Source organism: Phocoena sinus, chromosome 1, assembly GCF_008692025.1.
Source record: "Phocoena sinus isolate mPhoSin1 chromosome 1, mPhoSin1.pri, whole genome shotgun sequence".
Classification (NCBI taxonomy): domain Eukaryota; kingdom Metazoa; phylum Chordata; class Mammalia; order Artiodactyla; family Phocoenidae; genus Phocoena; species Phocoena sinus.
Window position 1 is genome coordinate 50,986,253 of NC_045763.1, and position 26,968 is coordinate 51,013,220.

A 26,968-nucleotide genomic window follows, 5' to 3' on the forward strand; every position below is an offset into this window, starting at 1 on the left:
CCATGGCTGCTGAGCCTGTGCATCTGGAGCCTGTGCTCCGCGACGGGAGAGGCCACAACAGTGAGAGGCCCATGTAACGCAAAAAAAAAAAAAAAAAAAAAAAAAAAAAGGAGACTAGAACAGGGTAAGGGGGAGAGGAGGTCGCTGAAGCTCAGAGCAGATAAGTGACTTGCACAAAGTCACATAGCTAGTTAGTATCAGAGCCAGAACCCAGACCCAGCCTCGGTGACTCCAGAACAAAATCTCGTCCTCTTTACACAGACCTGACGCTCAGGAAGCATGCTCAGAGAAACTATCCCCATGAGGCCACAATAACCCGTCTGTTCGTAGTTTGAAAATAAATAGATCAGAATGGTTGTTTTGGGGATTCATGTAAACGTTGAGACAATACACAGATTAGGTTCAGGAACTCAAGCCCATTGTTGGGTGTGGTTTAGCAAGCAGAGTCACAGCATGGGGAAACACATCCCTTCCTGATGCATAGTGCATATTATTTTGTTTAGAGCCACCAAGTGGATTAAGGAATAAATCCTAGACGTGGAATTTCAAATGAGAAGATGGTTGTCTGCAGAGCTCAGACATTTCTGTCCTTGGAGAGCTCTGTCCCAGTTTCCCATGCGATAACTTCTCAGTCAGGGGAGATTCTCTTGACAGCTCTGGGGCAACTCTTTTTTGTGTTTTTTAAACTGGGACTCCCTCCTCATAGACTGTTTCACTCAACTTCTCCATTAGTAAGACACAGAGAATAATTCAAGGCCTGACATTGCCCTGGGCTAACAGCGTGGGATAACCGGAGGGGGAGATGATGTAATCCAGAGGCCTGTGCTTTTAACACCCAGGCCGGCCCCCCTCTACCTCATTTACCCTCAGTTACACCTCCTTCTCATGCCTCTGTCAAACCTCATTCTTGGACCTGATACTACCTGCTGCTACCAGTTCAGCCTTGGGAGTTTCTTTTCCTGCAGTTCTTCTCTTTAAACTTCTTTGTTTTTATAAATCCAAGAGGCCAGCAGTTGGTTAAACAAAGCTAGATTTCTGAAAGAGCTGAGACACTCTTGCTGAGTTAGCGTTTTAATATTCTTGGATCCTCTGTAGACAAAGAATTGAACGAAACAGACATTTTAATATATCTTCTTCTGGCTTTAACATAGACTAGAGAAGCTATAAAATTGACCCCTCTCTCTTGTTTTTCAGATAGATCACATGGTGCAGGGCCATGCTGCCTTCCCTGAACTACAAGCCAAGGCCACAGCCAGGTAACAGCTCCCTCTGGTCTCTACAGTTTTCCATGCCCGACCACATGAGGGGCACTGACTTTAGGCAGCTGCATGATTTTCAGATCCTGTGAGCAATGAGAATGCCTGGCAGTACTTGGTTATGAGATAGTCATCTGGATGATCCAGGACACACATGTATTAATTTTCAAAACAATCTAAGAGAATCCACAAAAAAACTAGAGGTCCTCCAAGAATATGCCAGTAATCATGGTTGAGAAGCTCTGACATAGAAGAAAGAGCATGGATTTTTTTGAGTCAAAGTTTCTTTGGCTTCAACTCCAGTTTTTCTCCTTAATAACTATGTGACCTTGGGCAGGTTATTCAACTTCTTTAAGCCTGTCTTTTCATCTGTGAAACAGGATAGTAACTGATAGGAGTGATTTCCAGAATATATTGTTAAGTGAAGAAAGCAGAGTATATTATTTATTTATTTATTATTTTTTTGGCTACGTTGGGTCTTTGTTGCTGCACGCAGGTTCTCTCTAGTTGTGGCGGGCGGGGGCTACTCTTCATTGTGGTGCGTGGGCTTCTCATCGTGGTGGCTTCTCTTGTTGCGGAGCACGAGCCCCAGGTGCGTGGGCTTCAGTAGTTGTGGCACACAGGCTTAGTTGCTCCTCGGCATATGGGTTCTTCCCTCACCAGGGTTCGAATCCATGTCCCCTGCGTTGGCAGGTGGCTTCTTAACCACTGCACCACCAGGGAAGTCCATAAAGGAGTGTTTATAATATACTCTTTTTTATGTAAAAAGAAGGTGATATAAGAAAATATATGTGTACCTACTCATTTATGCGAAAGAAATATAGGGAAGTTAAACTAGAAACTCATGAGGTTGTTAGCTATAGGAGGTGGGGTAGGAATGGGATGGAAATAATGGGGAAATGGGAACAGGGTAGTAGGAGGGAGCGACACTTCTTTGAGTATACCTGTTTATATAACTCATACTCTTAGAATCATGATGATGCTTCATGTCCCCCTGAAAATAAATAAAAGATAGATAGATAGATAGATAGATGGATGTGTGTGGTGGGGGTGAAATACAAACAGTGAAAAAAATAAACCTATAGTATTAATAATAAATAGCATGATCATACTAATGGGGGTTTGGGAAAGAAAAGAATTAACCTAAGTAATTTCTACAAAATGATTAGCCAATATGCTTCAAAGATTAGGAAGCTTAAGGAATTACTAGAGAATTGTCCCAGATTTGAGGAGACTAAGATGCTACTACATCTAGAAACAATGTATGATCATGGGTTAGATCTTGGCCAGAAAAAAGCACATTAGTGGGGAAAACTGTCAGCATTCGAATAAGTATGGAGATTAATAATAATACTATATTTATGTTAACTTCTTAGATGGTGGGTATAGGGGAAGTCTGCATACTAGTTTTGCAATTTTTCTGTAAATCTAAAATTATTTTGAAATAAGAAGTTTGAAGAATAATTATTGAATGAATTTCATGATAATAATGCTTAGTGGTTGGGCTTTTTAACAAAAGTAAGGTATTTTATAATATTTTCAGAGAAACCCCATTCATGTAGCTAGTACCTGGCAAAAGGGAGATAGTCGAAGGTGGAGGTTACTATCCTAGATCCTGGAGTCAAATTGCCTGTCTCAGCTGCACCCTTTAATAGCTTATTACCCTGGGCAATGTACTTAACCTCACTGTGCCTTAGTACTTCACTGTACAGAAAAATAATAACAGTAAACACCTCATAAGGTTGTTGAGAAAATTAAATGAATTCAAATAGTGTCTGGGATATAGCAACAATTGCTGAGCTATAAAAAATATTCAGTAAATGGTAGTGGTAGTGATAAAAGTTGTTGTAGTTACTCGTATTAGAAATTTTCATTCCACCAAGGGACGTCTGTTCTTATGGGGAGGCACACCTGCACAGAGCAGAATGAACTGCATACTGACTAGAATATAAACTCTGTGTCATCAGGGTGCAGAGGAGGATTGATCCCACCAAGGAGTTTGAGAAAAGTTTCATAAGCTTTCCCTTCTACGAGTCTCTAGTTACAATGTCATTACCATCTACAGGGATCATACCACTTAGCCAATAACTAGCACTTTAGTTGGCTTAGAGACCACATAACCTAGAAGAGGGATGCCTAACCTCAGACCACCAGGGAACCCCTTAATTGTGTGCAGAGTTTTGTTGATTATATACTTACATGTACATTTCTGGGAAGAGGGGCCATAGCTTTTATCAAATTCGTGAGGGGATCCAGCATTTTAAAACCTCTAACCCAAAGGAAAGAGCACAGATGTAGAGTTTAGAGATCTAGATTCAAATCTCAGCTCCCACATACATAGTTGTTTGAACCTTAGTTTCCTTATCAGAACATGGGATAGTAGACGTGAGAAAACCGGCCATGGATAGCTCTGAGAATTTATTTTGAGTTTACAGAAACAATGTATTTGGAAAGGCTTTGTAAACTGTACGCTGACAACGACAACAACCACTACTACTACTTCTACTACTATTACTAATGATTATAAAAGAGGAGGACATTTTGGAGGGGATTGTTCTAGGGTTAAGCAGCAGATGTCAGTCATCCATCACCTGCCTGCCTTCTCATGGAGTAGCAAGAACACTGGACTGAAGTCTTGGCTTCTGGTACCAATTCTGCCATCAATGTCTTGGTGACTCAGTTTCCTCACCTATAAAATTACAATGATCCCACCCTGCTTAATTCATTTTCCAGGTGTTATGAGGATGAAAGTAGACCGTGGAAATGCCAGTCTCTGAAGATCTTAGACCTCAACGCAAATCTAAGGGATAGGTTAGACTTTGCAATGAAATAACTCAAAATGTCCAGAACTTTCTTCTGTAGCTGAGCCTCATGTGAGTAGTTTTGATTGAAAATAGGAAGAAAGGGAGGATTTGTGGATTAGCATGTAAACCCAGAGAAACAGCAGCACAGTGTGGTCCAGAAGCAGTAATTTATAGAACTCAATCTTAGAGTCAGACTGGATTTACATCCCACGTCTCTTCACATGCCAGCTGACTTCTTCCCGCTTTCCAGCTACCTCTCTGTATTTTTCCCTCTATCTAGAGCTAAGTTGCTCCAAAGCATTGCCTGTACTCTTGGTCAGTTTCCTCACTCCTCCCTTGCCCACTCCAGTTTGATTCTGTCACCATCGGCCCCTGAAACGTTTACTGTTCAGGTCCTCGGCGACCACAGGATGTCTTCCAGTCCCCTTCCTTGAGCTCTCAGCTCCATGTGGCACCAATGATCACTCCTTCTCCTTCCCACACTCTCTTTTCTTGGCTTGCCAGAATGTCACCCTCACCCAGTTTTACTTCTGTATCTCTGACTATTTCTTAATCTCCTTTTCAGGCCTATGGTCCTTTTCTCTGTCACTAACAACAAAGTTCATCACAGCTACATTCTTGGACCTCTTCTCTCTTTGTGGTCTTTTCCGTGATCCCATCTACATTCTTGGCTTCATTTCCTTCTATATTTTGATGACTCTCAAAATTTTATCTCCAGTTTGTATATACTTAGTAGGCATTCAATATTGGTTCTCTTCCCTTCCAATTTCTTTTTATTGTCTTGCAAAGGAAAATGTGTCTCTATCTTATCAGATCTATAAATAGACTATATCAAGATTAGCACTCACTATGCTTCAGATCTTAGAAATAGGAATAGTTGTTATTAAGTGAAGTTAGTTATTTGGAAGGGACAACAAATCCCTTGGATTCAAAAACTGTATGCCTCTTGTGGTGTGACTTAGTGCTGTCTGCAAACAGCAATGCAGGTCACCCCTATCTCAGAGCTTAGCATCAGCAAATCCTATTTGAAACCATAGAAACAAGTGTTGATAAACAGATTGAGTATTTTATACTCTTGATTTACTGTAATCCTTCTAGGCTTCATCCTGAAGAGAAGCCTTCTGTGAGCTTATGAATTAAGTAAACAATAACTAGATGTACCCATGCATGTAAATGGCAACCGGAGTCTCTTTCTATGTAGGGCCAAATATCCAGAGATGTTACTCCGTAGCCAGAGATCACCTTCCATTGATGATAACTTCAGCTCTTTTCCTCTAAACTGCCCATTATTGTCTTACTTTTCTTAAATAATCTTTACCAGTGGTTCAGAATGAGGTTATGGTGATGGCACAGTTCGGTGGGAAGATGTCATAATCCACAAGTGCTGGATTCAAGGTTGACAGCAGAGCCAAGGTTAAAATCCAGGTCCTCTGACTGTCTGATGAGTGTCTTATGAGCACGTATGGTATAACAGTGAACAAAGAAAAAACAATCCCTGTTTTCATGGAAATTGTGCTCACGCACATACACACACGTATACCTATATGTATGTGCGTGTATGTTTGTATGTATGTAGAGAGAGAGAGAGAGAGAGCACGTACTCCAGGAATTGGTAAGCATGCTAAAGAAAAATAGAGATGAGTAAGGAGACATAGAACGACAAGAGGTGTTGGAGTGACGGATGGGAACTATTTCAGGTGGAGAAGTCGTCCTTGATGAGGTGGCACTCAAACAGGACTCTGAACTGAATAAAGAGAGAGATCAAGCCATGGTTATATGGAGGAGATCCCTTTAGCCCAAAGGAACAGCAAGTCCCAAGGCCGGGAAGCAGCAGCCAGCTTGGCAAGCTCAGTGGACATTGTAAAGGGCACTGTGACTGACCAAAGTGTGAGGGAATGGGGGACAGATGAGAGGTAAAATTTAGCCAAGGGTCAAACCATGCGGGTCATTGTAAAAAGCTGTAAGACCACTGCACTTTTTTCAAGGTTTGTGTTTTTGAGCAGATGGAAGACACAGTCAGATTTACCTTTTAAAAGGATTACTTTGGCTGCTCTGGGGAGAATAAACCAGACCATTGGTGGGGACGGAGGGTCAGTGGAAGACATGACTCCTGACCTCAGCAAGTTTATGGTCTACTGGAGGAGGACTGGAGACAGAGAAGCCCAGCATGTTCTGAGCTCCTTTTTCAGCAGTCACTGCAAGCAGTGGTCATTTCTCATTGTGATTCTGTGAATTTCCGGTCTCTCAGGGGTGCAAGGTTCTGCTAATTCCCATCCTCTCTCTCAATCTGTCTTTCTTTTTTCCCATTTTCCCTGGAGTGTTTTGTTATTCCTTTCAGAACAATCAACTTTTCTTGATGTGATTTATTCTTCAAACCTCTTTTGCTTCTGTGATTTCTATAATCCCACTGAGGATCACTTTAAAAATGTACTGGTCCCCCATATGCCAAATCTCAGAATATAGCTAAACATTCCCATTAAAATCTGTATAAATGCCCCCGCCCCAGAGCAAGAAAAGGAGAAAGAAAGACCAAGAACATTTTTTAAGAATTTTCAGTGTGCCTGGCACTGTGCTTAGTGATAGTTTTATATATATATATATATATATATATATATATATATAATCTAATTTAATTCTAGTTGAGGAAATGAGTATTATAGGGACTCCACTTCTAAACATTGTTTCCACTGTGCATTCTACTCTTGTGTTCTCAGATTGTTCCCTTGGCCTTTATGGCTTCTTCAACCTTGGTCCCTCAGTTTGACAACTGGGGCCATCAGTCTATCCACAAGTATTGACTTAGGCTCCCCTGAGCTAGGACAGTCATAGACCCAGGGTGATGATATTAACGCCTTTCATCCCCTAGGGTGTGCCAGGATAAACGGTAAATTCTTGATGTCTCTTGGATGAGAAATGTTTTTCTAAATAGACGTAAGCTGGGTATTACAATGCCTTTCTTTGGCTTCTGTTCTACAGGCAAGGATAAGAAAGTGTTCAGGGCACTGGGGTCCTCTCAAGAAGACTGAGGGCTGTGCTGACTTAGGAAATCAGTTCTTCATTTTCTGCTTCTCAGCAGATTCACTGTAGCCCGGCACAGTGCCTGGCACATGGGTGGAAGTGCAGGGTGGGGTGTCACAAGATGCTTATTCCTTTTCTCTGCCCCCTTCTGTGGGGTATACCAGCACGCCTGGAAGGTTGTGTCCATATGACTCCAGAGATCTACTCTTTTGGCAGCTGTACTACGATGAGAGGGAGAGGTAAAAATAACCTCTAACAGTCCATGCGGGATCAATATTCATACATTCTACACTTCAGTAACCGTGTTGAGCACCTGGTGGGATGCATAAGATGTGACTCTTTCCCAAAAGGAATTCAGATTCCAGGAATGGATACAGATAAAATTAAGAGGCAATTGTCATAGAGTGGAGGAAGGGCCATTCATTCACTTGATGGCTACTCTTGGGTGGTTCTGTGTGCCAAGTTCTCTGCTAGATTCTGAATGTATACTGGTAATGGTCTGCCTTCATGAAGCTTAAAGTCCAGAGAAGGCCATAGGCAGTTAACAAGTAAATGAACCCATAAATAAGTCTATGGCGACCAAACATGATATGAAAGAAACTAACAGAGTATGATGATAGAATATCAGGGAAACCCCATTTAGATGAGGTGGTCAGGAAAGCCCTAGCTGATGGAAGCACAGTTAAGATCTGAAGGATATAAATGAGCTAACCACGTGAAGAGCAGAAGGGAAGAACACTAAAGGTTACCAAAGGGGAAAGGTTACTAAAGGGGAAAGGGGGGTCGGAGGGATAAATAAGGAGTTCGGGATTAGCAGATACAAACTACTAGATATAAATAGATAAACAATAAGGTCCTACTGTGTGTGTATATATATATATATATATATCTGAATCACTTTGCTGTATATCAGGAACTAACACAACATTGTAAATCAACTATATTCAATTAAAAATAAAAAGATGAGTCTAGAACAGTGATAGCCATAGGCAGGTAAAGAAGATAAGGAAGAGAATTCTAGGCAAGAGGGAGAAGGATAGGCAAACATTCAGAGGTTAAGACCTGCATATTTTGAAAAATTAGAAGTAGTGTAGTGTCACAAGAGCATGATGTGTACAGTGGTGAGGAGGGATGCAGAGTGGAAGGCATGTCTGTAACATGGTACAATGTTGGGAGAGCTAGATAATGAAGAACATTATGCCAAACAAGGAAGCTTATACTTTATCTTGAGGACAGTGGGGAGGAATCACTGAAGGTTTTAGATAGGTATGGAGTCATCATCAGAGTTGCATTTTAGACGAACCACCCAGGAAGGAGTGCAGAAAACCTAGTTGGAGGGGGCACAATTTCAAGGCAGGAGATAAGTTAGAGGGCCAGTCCTCTAATCCAGACATTTGAAGAGGGCCTGCATAAAGTAGTAGCAGTTATGAGGGAGAAAAGCATGCTGGTTAGAGGAATATTTAAAATAATAAATTGACAGAACCTGGTCCAAAATTAAATTTGGAAACTGAGGGAAGGAGAGGAATCAAAAACGATACCCACTCTGACTCTGCCCCCAAAATGGTTGCTTGAGCAGCCACTTAAATGAGTTTGCCTTTGGTCAAACCAAGGAGCATAGAAAGAAGAGTGCGTATATCAGAAAAGATGATGTGTGTCATAGTAGACATTTTTTAATTGAGGTCTGTTTGGGCATCCAGGAGGAAGCATTTGATGAGTGCTTGGATATTTGACATGGAACTCATCATAGAGAAATGAGCAGGAGATAAGGGCATATATTTGGAAGTCTGCAGCAATAGCTAGTTAACTGGAGCCCTGAAAGGAAGATGGGATCATCCAAGGGTGTAGAAAGAATGAGAAGGGGGCCAAGGACAGGTCTCTGGGAGTCTTCATATACTTAAGGGACAAAGAGAGGAAGAGAACCAGCTAGAAAACCAAAAGAGTATTGTCGCGTGGAAACAAGGGGAGGAAAACAAATTAGTGAGAAGTGGCCAAGTGGTACAAAATGCAAAAGACAGTTCAGGTAAAATAAAGGCGAATAATGGTCCATTGGAGACAGCAACAAAGCGGGGATTTCTCCTCATGGTGGAGCCAGTCTCAGCAGAATGGGGCAGGCAGAATACCTATTGCAGTGGGTCAAGGAGGAACTGGAGGTAGTGTGGAAGCTTCTTTTCCAAGACTTTCTCTTACTCCTAGAAAAGGCACAAATTCTTCTGTTAGACCATGTGTTCTGATTTGGGGTTTGAAAGTACGGTCACCATACTTTGGGGCATCCTGTGAATCCAAAGAATTAAATGGTTTATAGAGAAGGAAAGTAGAGATTCCAGGGGTGCGGTATGCATTGAAGATTGTGAGCCATAAAGTCTGAAAAAAATCTTCCCTGACTCTAGAAGTGAATTTCCTGTGATGGAAAACAAGAAGGAACTATTTATTGATCAGCTATCATTTTATAGTACTCAGGACTCCATATTTAATCTTCATAGCAGCCTATAAGGTAAAAGTATTAACCCTGATAACAAAAAAGTAAACTAGGCTTGGAGAGGTTTAGTGTACCTGGTCAGCCACCTGGTATACAGTGAAGTTGCTTTGTGATTCTTGAAACTGTATTTTCTTCTTCATACACAACAGGACTAGGAAAGCAAGGATTTCTCTCTCTAAGAGAGGATAAATGAGTCTGGAGTTCATGAAAAAGAAGGAGACCTATCACTAGGAACAGTTAATATGTGATTCCCGAGCTGGAAGAGGGCAGACAGCCATTTGAGAAAGAATTGATAAAACATAACAAACTGAAACAAAGTCAAAACCAAAAAAGGCACCATGCAAGGTTAAAATTATGTGAATAATGATGTGCATTTGTTATTTTAATGTTTTCCAAGTGAATTTCATTTTGAATGATATACTCAGATAGCGCACATGGTAAGGGATAATTGAAAAAACGTGCAGAAGAATGGCTGCATTCAAAGAATAAACATACAGCTGCGAGGAGGTTAGGAGTCAAAGGGGTAAGCATATGCCCCATCCCCCAGGGATCTCATTAGTGCACGAGTGACCGTATATGTAGAGGCTAAATGAATCTCACTGTTTGCAAAGACCCACAGTAAATGAGACAATGACAAATCAATAGTAATTAGGCCGATAGATTCTTATTGACCCAGATGTCTGAAACCAAATGCCCTGCTCTGAGATTCCTTGAGAGACAAAAGATTTATAGACATGTGCTTCTTCTTTTTTTTTAATCCCTTTACTCTAAGTGCAGTGATGCTCTTCTGAAGTTCAGTGTTGCTAGAATTAGTGCAGACTCTTGACTTCTGGCTGGAAAGGATGTTCTTGTGGCCATCGTTGGCCGTGTGACTGTGTTAGACCAGGAGCAGAGAGAGCTGGGAGATAGAAAACCAGGGTGTGATCGTATTCTCCCCACATATGTGGTTCTGGCCCTACCTTCTGTGGAGACCTCAGAGGATCCTTTCTTAACACTATCATAGAATCATTCTAAAACAGAGTTTGAATGTAGGGGCTTTGACAAATAATTCCTGGCTGGGGATACAGAAAACACATGGCTTCAGAATCACAGAGAGGGTTTAACTTTGGACTCGGTCACATGTCTACACACCTTACTCATCCCCTCTGTAAAGGGGTGTTAGTGGTACTCGGCTCACTGGGCTATGTTTGAAGGCCAGAGGAGCAAGGAGCAGTAGTTGATGTTACTCTGGTCAGTGAGTCTTTTCCCAAGAAGATCTTCATCTTCTAATATGATGTAAGGCCGAAGATTTTTACAGACAGGAATGAGGAGTCAGGGCAAGAAGCAAGGAGAGTGCCTGGTAGGTTGGACTGCCCTTGCCTCCTCCCAGCACACTTCTCACACTTACGTGTGCACACACACATTCTCACACTTACACACACACACGCACTCACATAGAACAGTTTTGTTTTTCTGTATTTTCTATCTTGGAGTTCCACATAAAGTTTTTATTTAATAGGTGTTTGAAAACCACTACTCGTTTGTTTCTTTCTTTACACTTAGTTTAGAAAACTTTTAGGAATTTCATGGGATCCAGAGGGACACTCACAGTGTCACAAAACTAGAACTAGAAATCGCTGAGCTGCACCCCTAAAACATTTTAAATGTAAATAATAAATATTATCTTATGTATCTTAGATATCAACCTCCCTTGGTCATTGATCTCCTATACTTTTTTTCTACCATTATTCAAGCCATGTTTAAGGCTGTGGTTCCAAGGACACCAGTGGGAAGTGGCATGGGATGCCAACCCACCTTCTTCTAGAATTGTCAGTTCAAGAGAAGGAAGCACCTTTAAAGAGGGGAAGGGTAACGAACTTTTGTGTCATGCAGTGAGGTTTCACCCAGTGAGGTATTTTATACCCATTATATGCATGGGAAAACTGAAGCTCAGAGAGGTTAAGTCACTGGCCCATTTTACCCAGCTAGGACAGGTAGAACCAGCATCTGAATGCAGGACTGCCTTGACTCCCAAGCCCATCATCTCTGTCTCCCTCTCAGGTAAATAGACTGAGAGAATGAGAAAGGTCATCTGACTCCCTCATTCTACATGTGAAGAAACAAAGGCTTAAAGAGAGAAAGAACTAGTGCAATGTCATTTGGTAGGTTTAGGTTGGAAACCAAGCCTCCTAACTCTTGATCCTAACTGCATTCACTCCATCATATCACTGCCCTTAGCAAACTCCTATCCTGAGTCGGGGAACCATCTGCATTCACCATCATATTATTATTATAATTAAGAATACTGATTTTTAAAAATCCTTGACATATGTCCAGTAGTGTACATTTTGCAAAATCCTGTATCTTCATCTACATAGTCTCCTTTGATCTTCACAAAACCCTATGAGGTCAGTTGGGCAGGGATTGTGATGGTTGTTTTTACAGATGCAAAGAGAGTGGTTCAGAAAGTTTGAATAACTTTCTCACAGTAGTGGTTACACACCTACAATGGAGTAAAGCCATTCTTGGATCTGGTCTTCTGAGTCCAAACCTTTCCACCTTCCACCAGGACAGGCCTCCAATCCTTGATGAGAGTACAGCGTGATTTGAGAGTGTGGTTTGCTGATTTCTATGGGTTCGGGGTGGGTTTTGTGCTGAAGCTTTTGGGACCCTGCTTACTTTCTGGATTTGATATGGGAGTACAAATGATTTCTTTCTACAGAGCAATTTGCTCCCTGACCCTACCCACCCACCCCCCTTTTAAAAACAAAATCCACTTCTCTTCCAGATGCCAGAGTATCTATGCATATTTGAACAGTCACCTGGATCTGATTAAGAAGACTCAGCCCGTGGGTTTCCTCACTGTTGATTTACATGTTTGGCCAGATTTCCATGGCAACCGGTCTCCCTTAGCAGATCTGACACTAAAGGGCATGGTAAGTAACAGTCAGTCCTTGCACGAAGGTGAAGGTGGGCCAAAGGGCTACAGAGTTTGAAAGAAGCAAAGTGAGGAGAAGGCAAAAGAGGAAAAATAAACAAAGCCGGCCAACAGCCCACTGGGTTCTTGCAGATTCACTGCTGTTGTGAAGGCTCTTGCCGCTCCTCAGGATGATCTGCTGGAAGTTCTCATTGTTTCTGAGCCACCCTTGAGAGCGTTAAAGCAGGATTTCTTACATGTAGCTACTGCTGCCTCTTTGTCCCACAGAGCGGCTGGAGGTCGCAAGCCCCTGCCTATGTAATCTTTGTATTTACATCAGTTTGCAGAGTCATGTTCTCCATCTCCATCTCCAGGCTGCCGGGTGAGTAAGTGGTGAATGTTACGACCTATGGTCTAGCTTACCACAGCCACCCATCTGCCTAGGCCCTGAGTCAGGGCTGCTCAGAATGCATGCCAACATTATTAGGGTTTCAGATAAACTTTGGTAGAAGTAAAATAAAATTAATAACTTATGTTGGTGGTGAAATTCAGCTCTTAGTGACCTTCAGAGTCACTTCTAGTGCAGATATTTGGGGCCGGAGGGGCCAGGATGACCTTGGTGGAAGAGCTCACAATCACCTAAGCTAAGAGGTAACATCCTGATGGCCAGGTGAAACCGGTTGCCTAAGAGTAGCTTAGACACAGAGAGTTGTGTTTGAGGACGGATGAAGCATGTGAAAGCTAGGGAAAAAGAGCTAATCTACAGTTCCAAGAGGCCAGGAGAGACCACAAACAAGAAAAGAGGCCATGAATTCAGAACTCACATGTCAAGAAGTGGAGAGCAGAGTGTGAGGTGCATCAAGGCGGGGGTTTAGAATGGAGGCCATGAGCAGTGCAAGGTTTATGCAGTGCGTGACAGTGGAGCAGGCCTGCTGGCTTGAGGAACTTCAAAACTTAACAGGCTTTGGCTTTGTGATTAATTCTATTGAGAATATTTTAAATATTTTTATGAGGCCAACAGAAAGACCCAATCTTTATTTTCATTACCTACTTGACATAAGCAACTTCTGCTAGTAAAAGGGAGTCATGGTGGAAAGAAAAGAAATTGGACATAGGGAAAGTGATGTCTGTCCGGAGTCCATGAAGTGTGGCCCACACAACAAATAATGGTCTCGGCCTCCTGTTTGGCCCATGGAAGCAGAAGAGGAATGTCTGGAGAGGGCCACATGGCCACAGGCTATAGCTAGAAAGCCATACTTTCAGGCAACTGGCTTTCTGGGTACAAACAGAGGTTAGGGGAAGCACACATTTTGTATGAGTACAAAAATCCATGTCTTAATTAGAGACAAATATCTAAAGCCAAATATAGGAGACACTTAAAATGTTAAAGAAGTGAAGAAGCATGACCAGTTCATAAAATGACCCCCAAACAAAGCAGGGTTGTATCTTAAAATGATTGCAGCTCTGAAGTCCAGGGCTTGGATCTGGAGTCCTTCCTTTGGGGTCCTTTCCTTGCCAATACCTGCTGTACCAGCTTCATCATCCAGCATGGCAGGTGCCATGGCTTCCCAGTGGCTTTTGTCTGTGTTAAAACCAACCCTGACATCCAGAAACTTAAGAATTACTGTCATTAGGATTCCAATAATGGTAGCCCAAACACAGACTAGAATGCCAAAGGAAACAATGGAGTGCTTTTAAGACTGTCTGTCTCATTAGAACAAGTATGTAATCACCAAAGGAGACTTCTTGCACAGGGACATATGCCCAATGGTATTAAAAATCCTGGTATATTTATCTTTTTAAAAGTTCTATTGTTTTATAAACATACCTTATACATCACCTGATGTTTCTTATCAGTGATTTCCCTTAATAACTGCCCTTGGGTTAGCCTTACCTTTGAATAGCTGTCATTTGATGAATTTACCTCACAACGCTGGAAGGAGAAGATGACCTAGATAAGATAGAAGGAAGGAAATTCTGGGCTAAAAATTTTCCCCAGGGCTTCCCTGGTGGCGCAGTGGTTGAGAGTCCGCCTGCCGATGCAGGGGACACGGGTTCGTGGCCCGGTCCGGGAGGATCCCACATGCCGCAGAGCGGCTGGGCCCGTGAGCCATGGCCGCTGAGCCTGCGCATCCGGAGCCTGTGCTCCACAACGGGAGAGGCCACAACAGTGAGAAGCTCGTGTAACGCAAAAAAAAAAAAAAAAAAATTTTCCCCCAAATCTCTCTTTTTTTTAAATTTTTATTTTATATTGGAGTATAGTTGATTTACAATGCCGTGTTAGTTTCAGATGTACAACAAAGTGATTCAGTTATACATATACATATATCTATTCTTTTTCAGATTCTTTTCCCATTTAGGTTATTACAGAATATTGAGTAGAGTTCCCTGTGCTGTACAGTAGGTCCTTGCTGATTATTTTATATATAGTAGTGTGTATGTGTTAATCCCAACCTCCTATCTTGCCTCCCCTGCACCTTTCCCCTTTGGTAACCATAAGTTTGTCTTCCAAGTCTGTGAGTCTGTTTGTTTTGTAAATAAGTTCATTTGTATCATTTTTGTAGATTCCACATATAAGTGATATTGTATGATATTTGTCTTTCTCTTTTCAACTTACTTCACATAGTATGATAATCTCTAGGTCCATCCATGTTGCTGCAAATGGCGTTATTTCATTCATTTTATGGCTGAGTAATATTCCATCGTATATATATAAAACACATCTTCTTTCTCCATTCATCTGTTGATGGGCATTTAGGTTGCTTCCATGTCCTGGCTATTGTAAATAGTGCTGCAGTGAACATTGGTGTGCATGTATCTTTTCTAATTATGGTTTTCTCTAGGTATATACCATATATATCATATGGTAGTTCTATTTTTAGTTTTTTAAGGAACCTCCATACTGTTCTCCATAGTGGCTGTATCAATTTACATTCCCACCAAAAGTGTAGGAGGGTTCCCTTTTCTCCACACCCTCTCCAGCATTTATTGTTTGTAGACTTTTTGATGAAGGCCATTCTGACTGGTATGCGGTGATATCTCATTGCAGTTTAAATTTGCATTTCTCTAATAATTAGCAATGTTGGCATCTTTTCACATGGTTTTTGCACATCTGTATGTCTTCTTTGGAGAAATGTCTATTTAGATGTTCTGCCCACTTTTTGATTGTGTTGTTTGTTTCTTTGATATTGAGCTGCATGAGCTGTTTGTATATTCTGGTGATTAATCCAATGAAGGTTGCTTTGTTTGCAAATACTTTCTCCCATTCCATAGGTTATCTTTTTGTTTTGTTTATGGCCTCCTTTGCTGTGCAAAAGCTTTTAAGTTTAATTAGGTCCCATTTATTTATTTTTGTTTTTATTTTCACTACTCTAGGAGGTGGGTCCAGAAAGATATTGCTGTGATTTATGTCAAAGGGTGTTCTGCCTAAGTTTTCCACTAAGAGTTTTACAGTGTCTGGCATTACATTTAGGTCTTCAATACATTTTGAGTTTATTTTTGTGTATGGTGTTAGGGAGTGTTCTAATTTCATTCTCTTACATGTAACTGTCCAGATTCCCCAGCACCACTTATTGAAGAGACTGTCTTCTCTCCATTGTGTATTCTTGCCTTCTTTCTCATAGATTAATTGACCACAGGTGTGTGAGTTTATTTCTGGGCTTTCTATCTATCCTGTTCCATTGATCTATATTTCTGTTTTTGTGTCAGTACCACACTATTTTGGTGACTGTAGCTTTGTAGTATAGCCTGATTCCTCCAGCTCTGTTCTTCTTTCTCAAGATTCTTTTGGCTATTCAGTCTTTTATGTTTCTATACATATTTTAAATTTTTTTGTTCTAGTTCTCTGAAAACTGCCATTGGTAATTTGATGGGGATTGCATTAAATATGTAGAGTGCCTTGGGTAGTATATTCATTTGGACAATACTGATTCTTCCAGTCCAAGAACATGGTATATCTTTCCATCTGTTTATGTCATCTTTGATTTCTTTCATCAGCATCTTATAGTTTTCAGAGTACAGGTCTTTTGCCTCCTTAGGTAGGTTTATTCCTAAGTATTTTCTTTTTATTCTTTTTGATATGATGATAAATGGGATTGTTTCCTTAATTTCTCTTTCTGATGTTTCATTGTTGGTGTATAAAAATGCAACAGATTTTGTGTATATTAAGTTTGTATCCTGCAACTTTACCAAATTCACTGATGAGCTCTAAGTAGTTTTATCATAGCCTCTTTAGGATTTTCTATGTATAGTATCATGTCATCTTCAGACAGTGACTGTTTTACTTCTTCTTTTTCAGTGTTGATTCCTTTTATTTCTTTTTCTTCTCTGATTGCCATTGTTAGGACTTCCAAAACTATGTTGAATAAAAGTGGCGAGAGTGCACATCCTTATCTTGTTCCTGATCTTAGAGGAAATGCTTTCAGCTTTTCACTGTTGAGTATGATGTTAGCTGTGGGTCTGTCATATATGGCCTTTATTATGTTGAGGTAGCTTCCTTCTCTGCCCATTTTCTGGAGAGTTTTTATCCTAAATTGGTATTGAATTTTGATGAAAGGTTTTTTTGCATCTACTGAGATGCTCATATGGTTTTTATTCTTCATTTTGTTGATGTGGTGTATCGCACTGACTGATTTGTGGATATTGAAAAACTCCTTGCATCTCTGGGATAAATCCCACTTGATCATGGTGTATCGTCCTTTCAGTGTATTGTTGGATTTGGTTTGCTAGTATTTTGTTGAGGATTTTTGCATCTATGTTCAAATCTCTTTCCCTCAGTCCAATTTTGGATAACATCAAAATAATGACCCTGAATCTATTTATCATGTTACGCTTTTGCCAGAACCTACAATGTGACTACTTTTTCCAACATTCATTCACAAAATGTGTATTTGGTGCTTACTTGGTAGCAAGTACTGCTAAAGTATAATCCTTACATTCATGGAGCATATTTCAAGGGAGGGAGGTGCTTGATAAAATGTTAAGTTAAAAAAAAACGTAACATCTAGAATGTCAAGAAAATCCCAGTAGGGCAAGAACCATATATGATTTTTTCTTTGGGCTCCTGAAATATTTCTCTGAGCACGTACTAAGTACTTAATATGTACTTATTGATAATTGATAGTCAACATGGAGATAATAAGAGGTCATCTGTTGGTTTAGAAAAAATATACATGTGAACAATTTGCTAATTCTAAATGAATTAGATTACTACTGACTCTTACTATCCCTATGATCAGTATCTAAAACCAGTCATAATGTCCAGGTAAATGAAGATAAGAAGTTTCCATTTTATTATAATTATGAGTGCCTTTGTTCATCAATGAATTAACTAATTATTTTAACAGATACAGGCCCTGTTATAGTTGGTGGGGGATATAAGTAACTGGACACAACTCCAGCTTTCAGGAGCATTAGTGTTTTGGTGGGGTCGGGGAGGAGAGGCAGGCAGAATATATAAACAAGCAATGGGGATACAGGTTCAAACTCCAGGTCCCACTCACTGTCCAGCGCTCCTTAGACGTGTGGAAGATGATAACCTAACATGGTCTCAGCACTCAGATAGGAGGCTTCAGATAGGAGGTGACATTGACACTGTGTGAAATAGGGAACGGGGTCTGGGACCAAGGGAAACATAGTATGTGCAGTGCTCTAGAGGGAGGAGAGCGTGGCTTGTGAATGTTCACGATTTTTTTTATATCATTGTCTAACCAGTGATAGATTGCATTTAGCATTTTATCTAGGTAATTAAAAAAAGACCTTCTCAGAGAATGACTGGCCACTCCCTGTTCTCCTTCTGCTTCAGCAGTATCACACTCTCCCAGTTCTTTTCTCCCCTCTCTGTTCTCTCACCCTTGTTAGACATTCATCCATTCAAAAAATGCTGGTTGGCCACCTACTATGTGCAGGCCTATGCCAAGCTGAGGGAACACAAAGAAGAAAAGAAACTGCCTGTTCCAAGTTCACATGAAAATGGGGGAAATAATATTGTACATGTGTGAGAGTGTGCATATGTGTGTATGTACATAATGTATGATCCCTATAATGCAGACATCTGTACAAGCCTAAGGAGGTGCTCAGTAAATATTTTTTGAATTTTTTTTTTAGGTGGCATTTGGGCAGCGAACCCTGATGCAGCCTTTCTCTGTGTCACTTGAAAATGCCTGTGAAGATAAAAAAAATAAAAAGCGTAAACTCATTCTGACTTTAACAATTAAGATGACTTTCAACTAGGAAAACTAGAATTGACAATCTCAGAGAGAATCTGGGAAGATCTTCTGGAATCTAAAAGACTAAATGTAACTTGTTTGATAATCATAATATCTGACATGAAAACAAAATAAACCACCAGCCTTGCAAAAGTTGGGACCTCTCCACTTTCCGGTCCCTAGCTGAAAAATGCAAAGTCCCTTTAAGCCTAAAAACAGAGCAGTCATCCCTCTCCTCTGCTGCTGATGGTTAAGGTTTTTTGTTCTGTTTTGTTTTGCTTTTTGGAAGCAGCCAGTGAGTTTAATTTCCCAGAACTCCTCCGCAACCCGGACCTTATCTTCCCTTTCACTTCAATCCATTAGAAAACTGCCAACCCAAGTAGACAGCTGGGCTGGAAGTCTGATTTAGAATGAATGGTGATGCACTGCAGTTCTAAGGACCCTGAATCAAACTCTGTTAAAGGGGCAGAGATAGGGAAACCCTGTGAATTTGAAGGAGGGGTGTAGTTTTGCATGTCTACTATCTGTCCTAGGATTAGAAAGCAGGGCAGTGGTGATCCACCTCTGGGCAACAGGTACACAAAATAAAAACTGCTGAACTCTGGGAATTGGCAACTAGCTATAGATCTAAAGAGGCAAATCCAAGTTACAGTTAGCGGGGCTGAGAGTAAATTGTGTACTGTATGCTGGGAAACACTGAATATGTATAGCGCTCTTGTTAAAATGAATTTAAAAGGTAATAAAGTGAGTCCATTAGAAAAAACATGTTGCACACAAAGAAAAAGAAATATCATTTTGAACACTTAAGGGAAAGGCCTCTTAAAAATTACTTACTACTGAAACCAAAAGAAAATATTTTAAAACTCCTTTGCATATTCAATAGGATTTTTTTTTTAAAGCACATCTCTTTGAAAGAGAGCAGAAACTTACTAGGAAAAAAAATGAGTTCAGATGGAAAGGCAATGGAATGAGGGGAGAAAAAGGAAATGATAAAGACAACTAAAAATACAAAAGCAGAATTAAAACTTGCATTGAAGGTTTTAATGCAAAACACATAATTTTTACTGAAGAAAATAAGATCAGAGCTGTCATAAGACATAGTATATATTTTAAATTTTTTAGAAAAAAATTTTGATGTAGGGGCTATGGCTTATTTTCTTTTTAATTTCAACAGTGCTTAGGTCAAAGATAGGCACTGAATAATTGCCTATGGTTAAGCAGTTAGTTCAGTCTTCACTTGTCAAGTGAGGAATGAATAGTGATCTGCTCAAGGTCACAACACCGAGAAACAGCAGAGCTTAGATGAAAACAGGAATCCCGACTTTTAGGATGCACACTCATGAGCCTCCCTTAACTCATACCTGTGGACTTCACGGAATGCACTGACTGTAAAACGTGAGTCCCCACAGTTCCATCATGCCTGGCTTCACACTGAACCACACTCTGTGGCCCAGTCCCTGCTCCCCTGTCTTGACCACCAGCCTTCTCACTCGTTCTCCCATCTTTCCCCTTACCCTGATTCTGGGATTTAAGCTCTGACCCTGTCTCTTCTCAGTAATGGTTCTCTTTTTCTTTCCACCCTCACTGACTCAGATTTCAAAAGTAATCACCACTCCTGGTTTGACCTGGGTCTAAACCCTTCCGCTTTAGGTGCCTACCCTTATAAGTAGGAGCAGGGCATACCCCAGGAATCCTTCCATTAGGCTCAATAGAATCATTTTCTTTTGTCTGGTAAGAGTTGGCTCCCTGCCATGTCACTAGCTGTTTCATTTTTCCGTTGGTGATGCATATGTTGGCCTGCAGCACTGGGCTAAAAAGAGGTGGCGGTTATGGGGTGGGCAACTTAATAGCACGCTTAGACCAAGTAGCCGGCAATGTAAATATTTCTCCTTGCCACTTGATAAATGAGGCACGGAGAGGTAAGGGCTGTACGTATGATGTTTGAAAGAAGCAGAGGCTTGGGTAATAGCAATCAGTCACAAGACATTTAACACCAGTGATTCTACGGTCTTTACAAACGAAACAAAACAATGCTTTTTAAAGAAATATGGCGTGGTCACACATAAAGAGATGAAGCTAAATACTCACCACCAGGAATGGTTGCATGTTTTAGATAGTTTGTGTATGTGTGATTGTTTTTTTTCTGAATGGTTGGTTAGATAACTTTTACTCTAGTGAAGCAGTAAAGTGAGCCCAGGATTTGAAGCCAGACCTGTATTGGCATCCTGGCTTGAAAATGTGCCAGTTGTGTGACCTCTGAGGTTAGCTCTGTGAGCTCTGTCTGCTCATCAGTAAGCAGGTGCGGCACAGGCTTCCTTGCAGGGTCGTTGTCAGAATCAAATGGAGAGACTGTCACACAGCAGACAGACAGCAACAGCAGCTGCTTTTGAATCTGTAGCTCCTGCTGAGTGGCCCTTACTTGCATGTTTACAAGATGGCCTTTGAACCCCGGGCAGCCAATCATGAGCCGCCCACCTTAGTCCCAGGACCAATGGGGCCTTCCAGTCACGGAGGTCACCAGCCATGAACAATCCGCTAGAGAGGCTGAACAATCACTTGGTCCATCACAGGAACCAAGTTTCATACAGGGGTAGAGATTAGTCTTCTCTACTTAAATATTTAAGTCCTTGGCCCTCAGTTTCCTCAGCAACACAGTAAGCAGCTCAACTCTGGTATACCTTACAAAACAGCTAGAGCTGGAGGAGTTGTGAAAGAGTCCTTGCCTCCTTGTATACATGACCAGTTTTTATTCTCAAATTAATATGACCTCTTTGTTATGGTGGTGTTTTTTGAAAAGTTCTTTTCCTGAAATGCCCACTCAAAGAAATAAATTACCTCAGAGATATATCAGGCCGTGAGAACACACCATATTCACCAATTGGTTGAAACGTGTTTTTCCTGCTTCACTTTGCAAGTACAACACTACCCAGAACGGAAAGTTATTTTCTGGTTCTTTGAAGAGCTGTGATTTCTAACATAAGGCCATATGCTGCTCAAACTGCTAGAGAGGTTGAGTGCTGTTCCAAGCGTTCTTCAAAGCAAGTACAAAGCAACGTGCATGTGGAAAACTGGGAGAGAGTCAGGAAAGAAGCGTTAAGAGATCTTAGCCAGTTCCCAGAGTGACTCCCAGCTAGAGACAGGCATCACTAAACAGAGTCAGACGCGGTGGAGTCAGCGACTAGGATGAGTATTTGCAGGAGCTCAGGAGAAGTCGAGCTGAATCCCTGTGGCTTCCTCCGATGGGGAGATGGATGATGGAGCTGGAAGCTCATGGGCCAATTAAGCAGCCTTTGAGTGATATATTTTAAGCCTTGGAAACACATGGACTCTTTGATATGAGTTTGTTGATGTTTTTGTTATGATATAGTGCTGTTTTATGTACCATTTTTTACATATTGTTTTTCCCTATGAAAAATTGAATCCTATAATGAAGCTTAATATCCCCAGTATCGTTTAACTGGTTTTGGATAATGTATTTTTTTATTGAAGCAACTAATTTACCAGCTGGTATTGTGATTTGTAATGCGTGCTGTTTTTTCAGGGACCGTGATGTACCAAACACCATGGTAGATGCTTTCCAAGCATCATCACCAACTTCCCTTATAACCCTGCAAGACAGTATAATTACTGCATTGAAAGGAATGGAGAATCTGAGGGTCAGAGAGTCTAAGTAATTTACTCAGAGGAGAAAAGAACAGAAGTGGTAGTAGAACCCAGTCAGTTCAAACCGAGGTCACTGACATTCTCTGAGAGGAAGAAAATGAAAAACTAGATCTTGATATTTTTGGCATTCCTTCGGCTCTATTTTCAATATGTCTGAAATATTTCTCCCTCATTTTAGTGATTTTTTTAAAAATGATTTTGCATTACGGAGTCAGACTTTTCTTTCTTAGTGCTTTTTATCTTCGTTGTATACACCAAACAACAAATAAAACTGGGGGTGAGAGGGGTGGTGTGGACTGTGGACAGGAACCCTTCCCAAGGTAGTGTATAATGACAAAAGACTGAGGAGTGGGACTTCCATGGCAATCCAGTGGTTAAGACTTCACCTTCCAGTGCAGGGGGTGTGGGTTCGATCCCTGGTCAGAGAGCTAAGATCCCACATGCCTTGTGGCCAAAAAACCCCAAAAAATACCAAAAAAAAAACCCAGAAGCAATATTGTAACAAATTCAATAAAGACTTTTATAAAATGGTCCACATCAAAAAAACTATTTAAGGGCTTCCCTGGTGGCGCAGTGGTTGAGAGTCCACCTGCCGATGCAGGCGACATGGGTTCGTGCCCCGGTCCGGGAAGATCCCACATGCCGCGGAGCGGCTGGGCCCGTGAGCCATGGCCGCTGAGCCTGCGCGTCCGGAGCTCCACAACGGGAGAGGCCACTGCAGTCAGAGGCCTGCGTACCGCAAAAAGAAAAAAAAAAAAAAAAACTCTTTAAAAAGAAGACTTAGGAGCGAATCAGGTGGAAATCTGCCAGGAAGACCCCAGGAGATAAATAATGAGAAAGAATTAAGGCAAGAGGACCAAGGATGGTATCCAAGTTGGTGTGTAAATCCAAGACAGGGTTAGATGACAGCAAGTGTGGACCAGGACGGTTGACCAAAACAGCCTTGGTTACACTGGTGCAAACGTGTGTTAAAATGACTTAGATTTAGAGCATCAGAAGCAATGCAGACAAAAGCGTGAAGTGCCTGGTACATCTGGAAAACAGCAAATGGACCAGTGTTAAATGGTGTAGAGTTCACCAATAGAATAAAGTTGTGAGGGAGAATGTCAGTCCATCATGCAGTTATTGTATGTGTATTAGTTGTCTGTTTCTGCTATAATAAAATACCACAAACTTAGAGGCTTAAATTTATTATCTCACCGTTCTGTAGGTCAGAAGCCCAAGCTGGCTCAACTGGTTTCTCTGCTCCTGCTTTCACAAGACCAGAACCAGGGGCTTTTATCTGGAGGCTCTGGGAATAATCTGCTATCAAACTTCCTCAAGTTGTTGGCCAAATTCAGCTCCGTGCAGTTGTAGGACAGAGGTGCCTCTTTCCTGGCTGTCAGCCAGGGATCCTCAGCTTCCTTGGCTTACTGCCCCCTTCCTCCATCTTCAAAGCCAGCAGTGGTGGATCAGGTCCTTCCCATGCTTTGAATCTCTCTGATTTCCACTTCTACCTCATCTCTCCTGCTTTATTCTTCTGCTGTATCTCTTGACTGACTCTTTTGTCTTCCTCTTTCTGCTTTTAAGAGTTTATGTGATTACATTGTGCCCAACTGGATAATCCAGGATAATCTCCCTATTTTAGGGTCAACTGACTAGTAACTAGTTCCACCTGCAAAGTCCCTCTACAGCAGTGCCCAGATTAGTGTTTGAGTAATCAGGAGATGGGGACCTTGGGGGAGGGGGAAACGTCTTTAGAATTCTGCCTATGACATTGTGTTAACACATTTATGTGCATTTCCCATTTCTGGGTGAGTTTTCGGCAATGTGTCCATTCCTGATACTGATACCTATAAATATTTTCAGGGAAATTTGTCCCCCTTTCTCTTCCAGGCTGCTGACTATCTCAGACCTGTTCTCCAGTCCCTGGCCTCTATCCAGAGGTTTTCCAGAAATCTCTCTGATCCTCCTCATTTCCTTGCTATCCGGTCATCAGCGCCTCCTGCATTATTGACTAAACAAACAGCATTTTTTTGCCCCTTTGTGTTCTGAAAAACTTTCAATCAATTCCCTTGAGCCTTGGATACCCACTCAAGCTCTGATGACCTAGAAAATCTCAGGACAGGGAATCCTGTTTTCTTGTCTCTTGTAATCTTTAGAAACCCCTTGAGATCTATTTCTAAGCCTTTTTTTTTTTTCTTAGCAACATATATAACTACTTAAATTCTTTTAACAACTAAGAAGGGAAAAACTTAGCTAACTAAATTACTGATATATTTGTTTATAATCTCAACTACTCCAGGGCATATGGACATATAATTCACAATACCAAGGTTTAGGGCAATCATTTCTATAATTTATTGTGCATTAGGACCTTGTTAAAAATGCAAAATTCTGGGCCCACACCAAAAGTTCAGTAAATTAGGAGTTGGATCACAGGAAATCTGCCTTCAACCCAGATCCCGGGAAAGAGTTAAGAGATGTGCCTAAATTCGCACAGCTGCCAAGTGGCAGCAGGATTTAAGCTGATGTCCAGGATGAAGATCATCTGTCTTTCCCATTCACAGAGTAAATGGAAGTGTGTAGGTTGATAAGGACTAAGGCTTCTCCAAGGAGTCCTTGCAAGTGAGTCTCCCACTGTCCTATTCCTGGGTGCTCATCAAGGGCACACTGCTTCTCCGCACTCCTAGACATCCAGACCTTTCTCCTATGATCCTGATGCTGACGGCCAGCACACTTTCTACCCTACGTTCCCCACCCTGTACAACCACTGGTCTTCAGTCCGCATCGCTAATACCCTGACAGTACCCACAGCATGTTGCAGGAGATCCTTTATAGCTGTATCCCAATTAATGAATGGGATTGAGCCCCTCATTGCAATTCAAGAGGAAGGGAGTGAACATTTATTAAGAGAAGAGGAAAGAGAATGAACATTTATTAAGCACTACAAGTGTCTTGTCGATTTGGTACAGCTTGCTGAAAAAGTAAGACGCCGTGCAAACGATAGCTCATTTTTAAAAATTGATTAATTAATTACTTTTGGCTGTGTTGCGTCTTCGTTTCTGTGCGAGGGCTTTCTCTAGTCGTGGCGTGCGGGGGCCACTCTTCATCATGGTGCACGGGCCTCTCACTATCGCGGCCTCTCTTGTGGAGCACAGGCTCTAGATGCGCAGGCTCGGTAGTTGTGGCTCACGGGTCTAGTTGCTCCGCGGCATGTGAGATCTTCCCAGACCAGGGCTCGAACCCGTGTCCCTTGCATTGTCAGGCAGGTTCTCAACCACTGTGCCACCAGGGAAGCCCAAACGATAACTCATTTAATCATTAAGCACCTTGAAGTATTATTATTCCTATTTTACAGATGAAAAAAAAAAAAATGAGACTCAGAGTGGTTACAAAACTCACACTGTCCTGCAAGCAATTAGAGGAAATGTTGAGATGTAAAGCCATGTGTCTTACTCCAGAGCACATCATCTTTCTGTTCACCTACACTTCTCTTCTAAGCTCAGAAATCCCAATAGTATTTACATAAACATTTTATAATCGTTATCTAGGAGGTTGAAATTGTCCATTGCAGTTCACATCTCTTTGGCCACCATATGCCGCTTTCACACACCTCTAAATATTAACTATGAGTGTTTTCTATTACAGTCCTCTTTTCGCAATAGCCAAAATAAATAAAATGTGCTTACCATTGCAACTCTCCATGGGGCTTCCCCACACATTTCACTCTCTCGCCCAAGCATTCGAAAGAGACACATGCACATCTATAAACAAATTCCTTCCACTTATGCTTCCTTCCCAGTTTTTCTTACTGATAGAGCCATTCAGCCTTCAGCCAAGGGTATAGGCTTCTCTGGCCTATCCCAGCTTTCTCGCTGGTTACAAAGCTGCACCTCTCCCAGGACATCCCTGACATTCTCAGGGCACTGCCACCTGCATACCATGACAGCTCCCTGAGGGTCCTCTGTACCTCCTGGGTGGTCTACATGGCAGGCACTCCTTAGAAAGTTCCTTCTTAGGCTGACTGCCATTTGATTTTTGTCAAGGTGGGGCTGGGATTCCCGATACTTGAGAGAGAATCAAATGATGATCTGCCCTTCTAGTGTCTCCATTTGCAAATCAGGTAAGGTGTCAAGGAAATAGGGATTCTGGACCATAGTAATTTCACAGTTTAGAGAGGTGTCTTTCACTGAGTCACATTTCAACTCCATGGCCCTGGTGTTAGTGGTGAGGGAATGTTGGAAAGAGCTATGGGAGAACCATGTTTGCTTATTTATTCCCTTTGGATACTGAATACCTTCCATATGGTGGTCCATGTAATAAATTCCTTCTAGAAATTCTTCCCAGGAATAAGTTTGTCTCTCGTGAAGCATAGGTATGTTTCATTTGTCATAAAAGAAAGGCTACGTCATCCATTATCTGTCCCTCTTTTGCCATAGCTACTAGTAAGCAAGCTCAGGAGTTAAATTTAGTGCTCATTTACACTGATGATCTCATTCTCAATTTCTGAAGAAAAGAAGCTCTCTTCTCTTTCCTTCCTATGATTTTGAAGCTCTGAAGGCACTAGAAATTTAGAGAAGGGCCCTTGCCATCTTTTTGCTTGAATATCAATACTTTGGGGAAGTTCTCATGACTGGGATTAAGGAAGCAAAATCTAGTGATATTGT

The 26,968-nt window shown here is 41.4% G+C and overlaps 1 protein-coding gene across 16 annotated transcripts in view; it reads left to right on the plus strand.

Annotated features, from left to right (window-relative positions):
- FGGY (FGGY carbohydrate kinase domain containing) overlaps nucleotides 1-26,968 on the plus strand; it is a 425,082-nt gene that overhangs the window by 292,884 nt on the left and 105,230 nt on the right. For all 16 annotated transcript variants that reach the window (XR_004348564.1, XR_004348561.1, XR_004348565.1 and 13 more), the window contains 2 exons: nucleotides 1,195-1,256; nucleotides 12,322-12,469. Coding sequence is in view for 11 of the 16 variants with exons in the window: in XM_032623526.1 (XP_032479417.1) it covers nucleotides 1,195-1,256; nucleotides 12,322-12,469 (210 nt within the window). In the remaining 5 variants the exon portion in view is untranslated. The remainder of the gene's footprint in view (nucleotides 1-1,194; nucleotides 1,257-12,321; nucleotides 12,470-26,968) is intronic.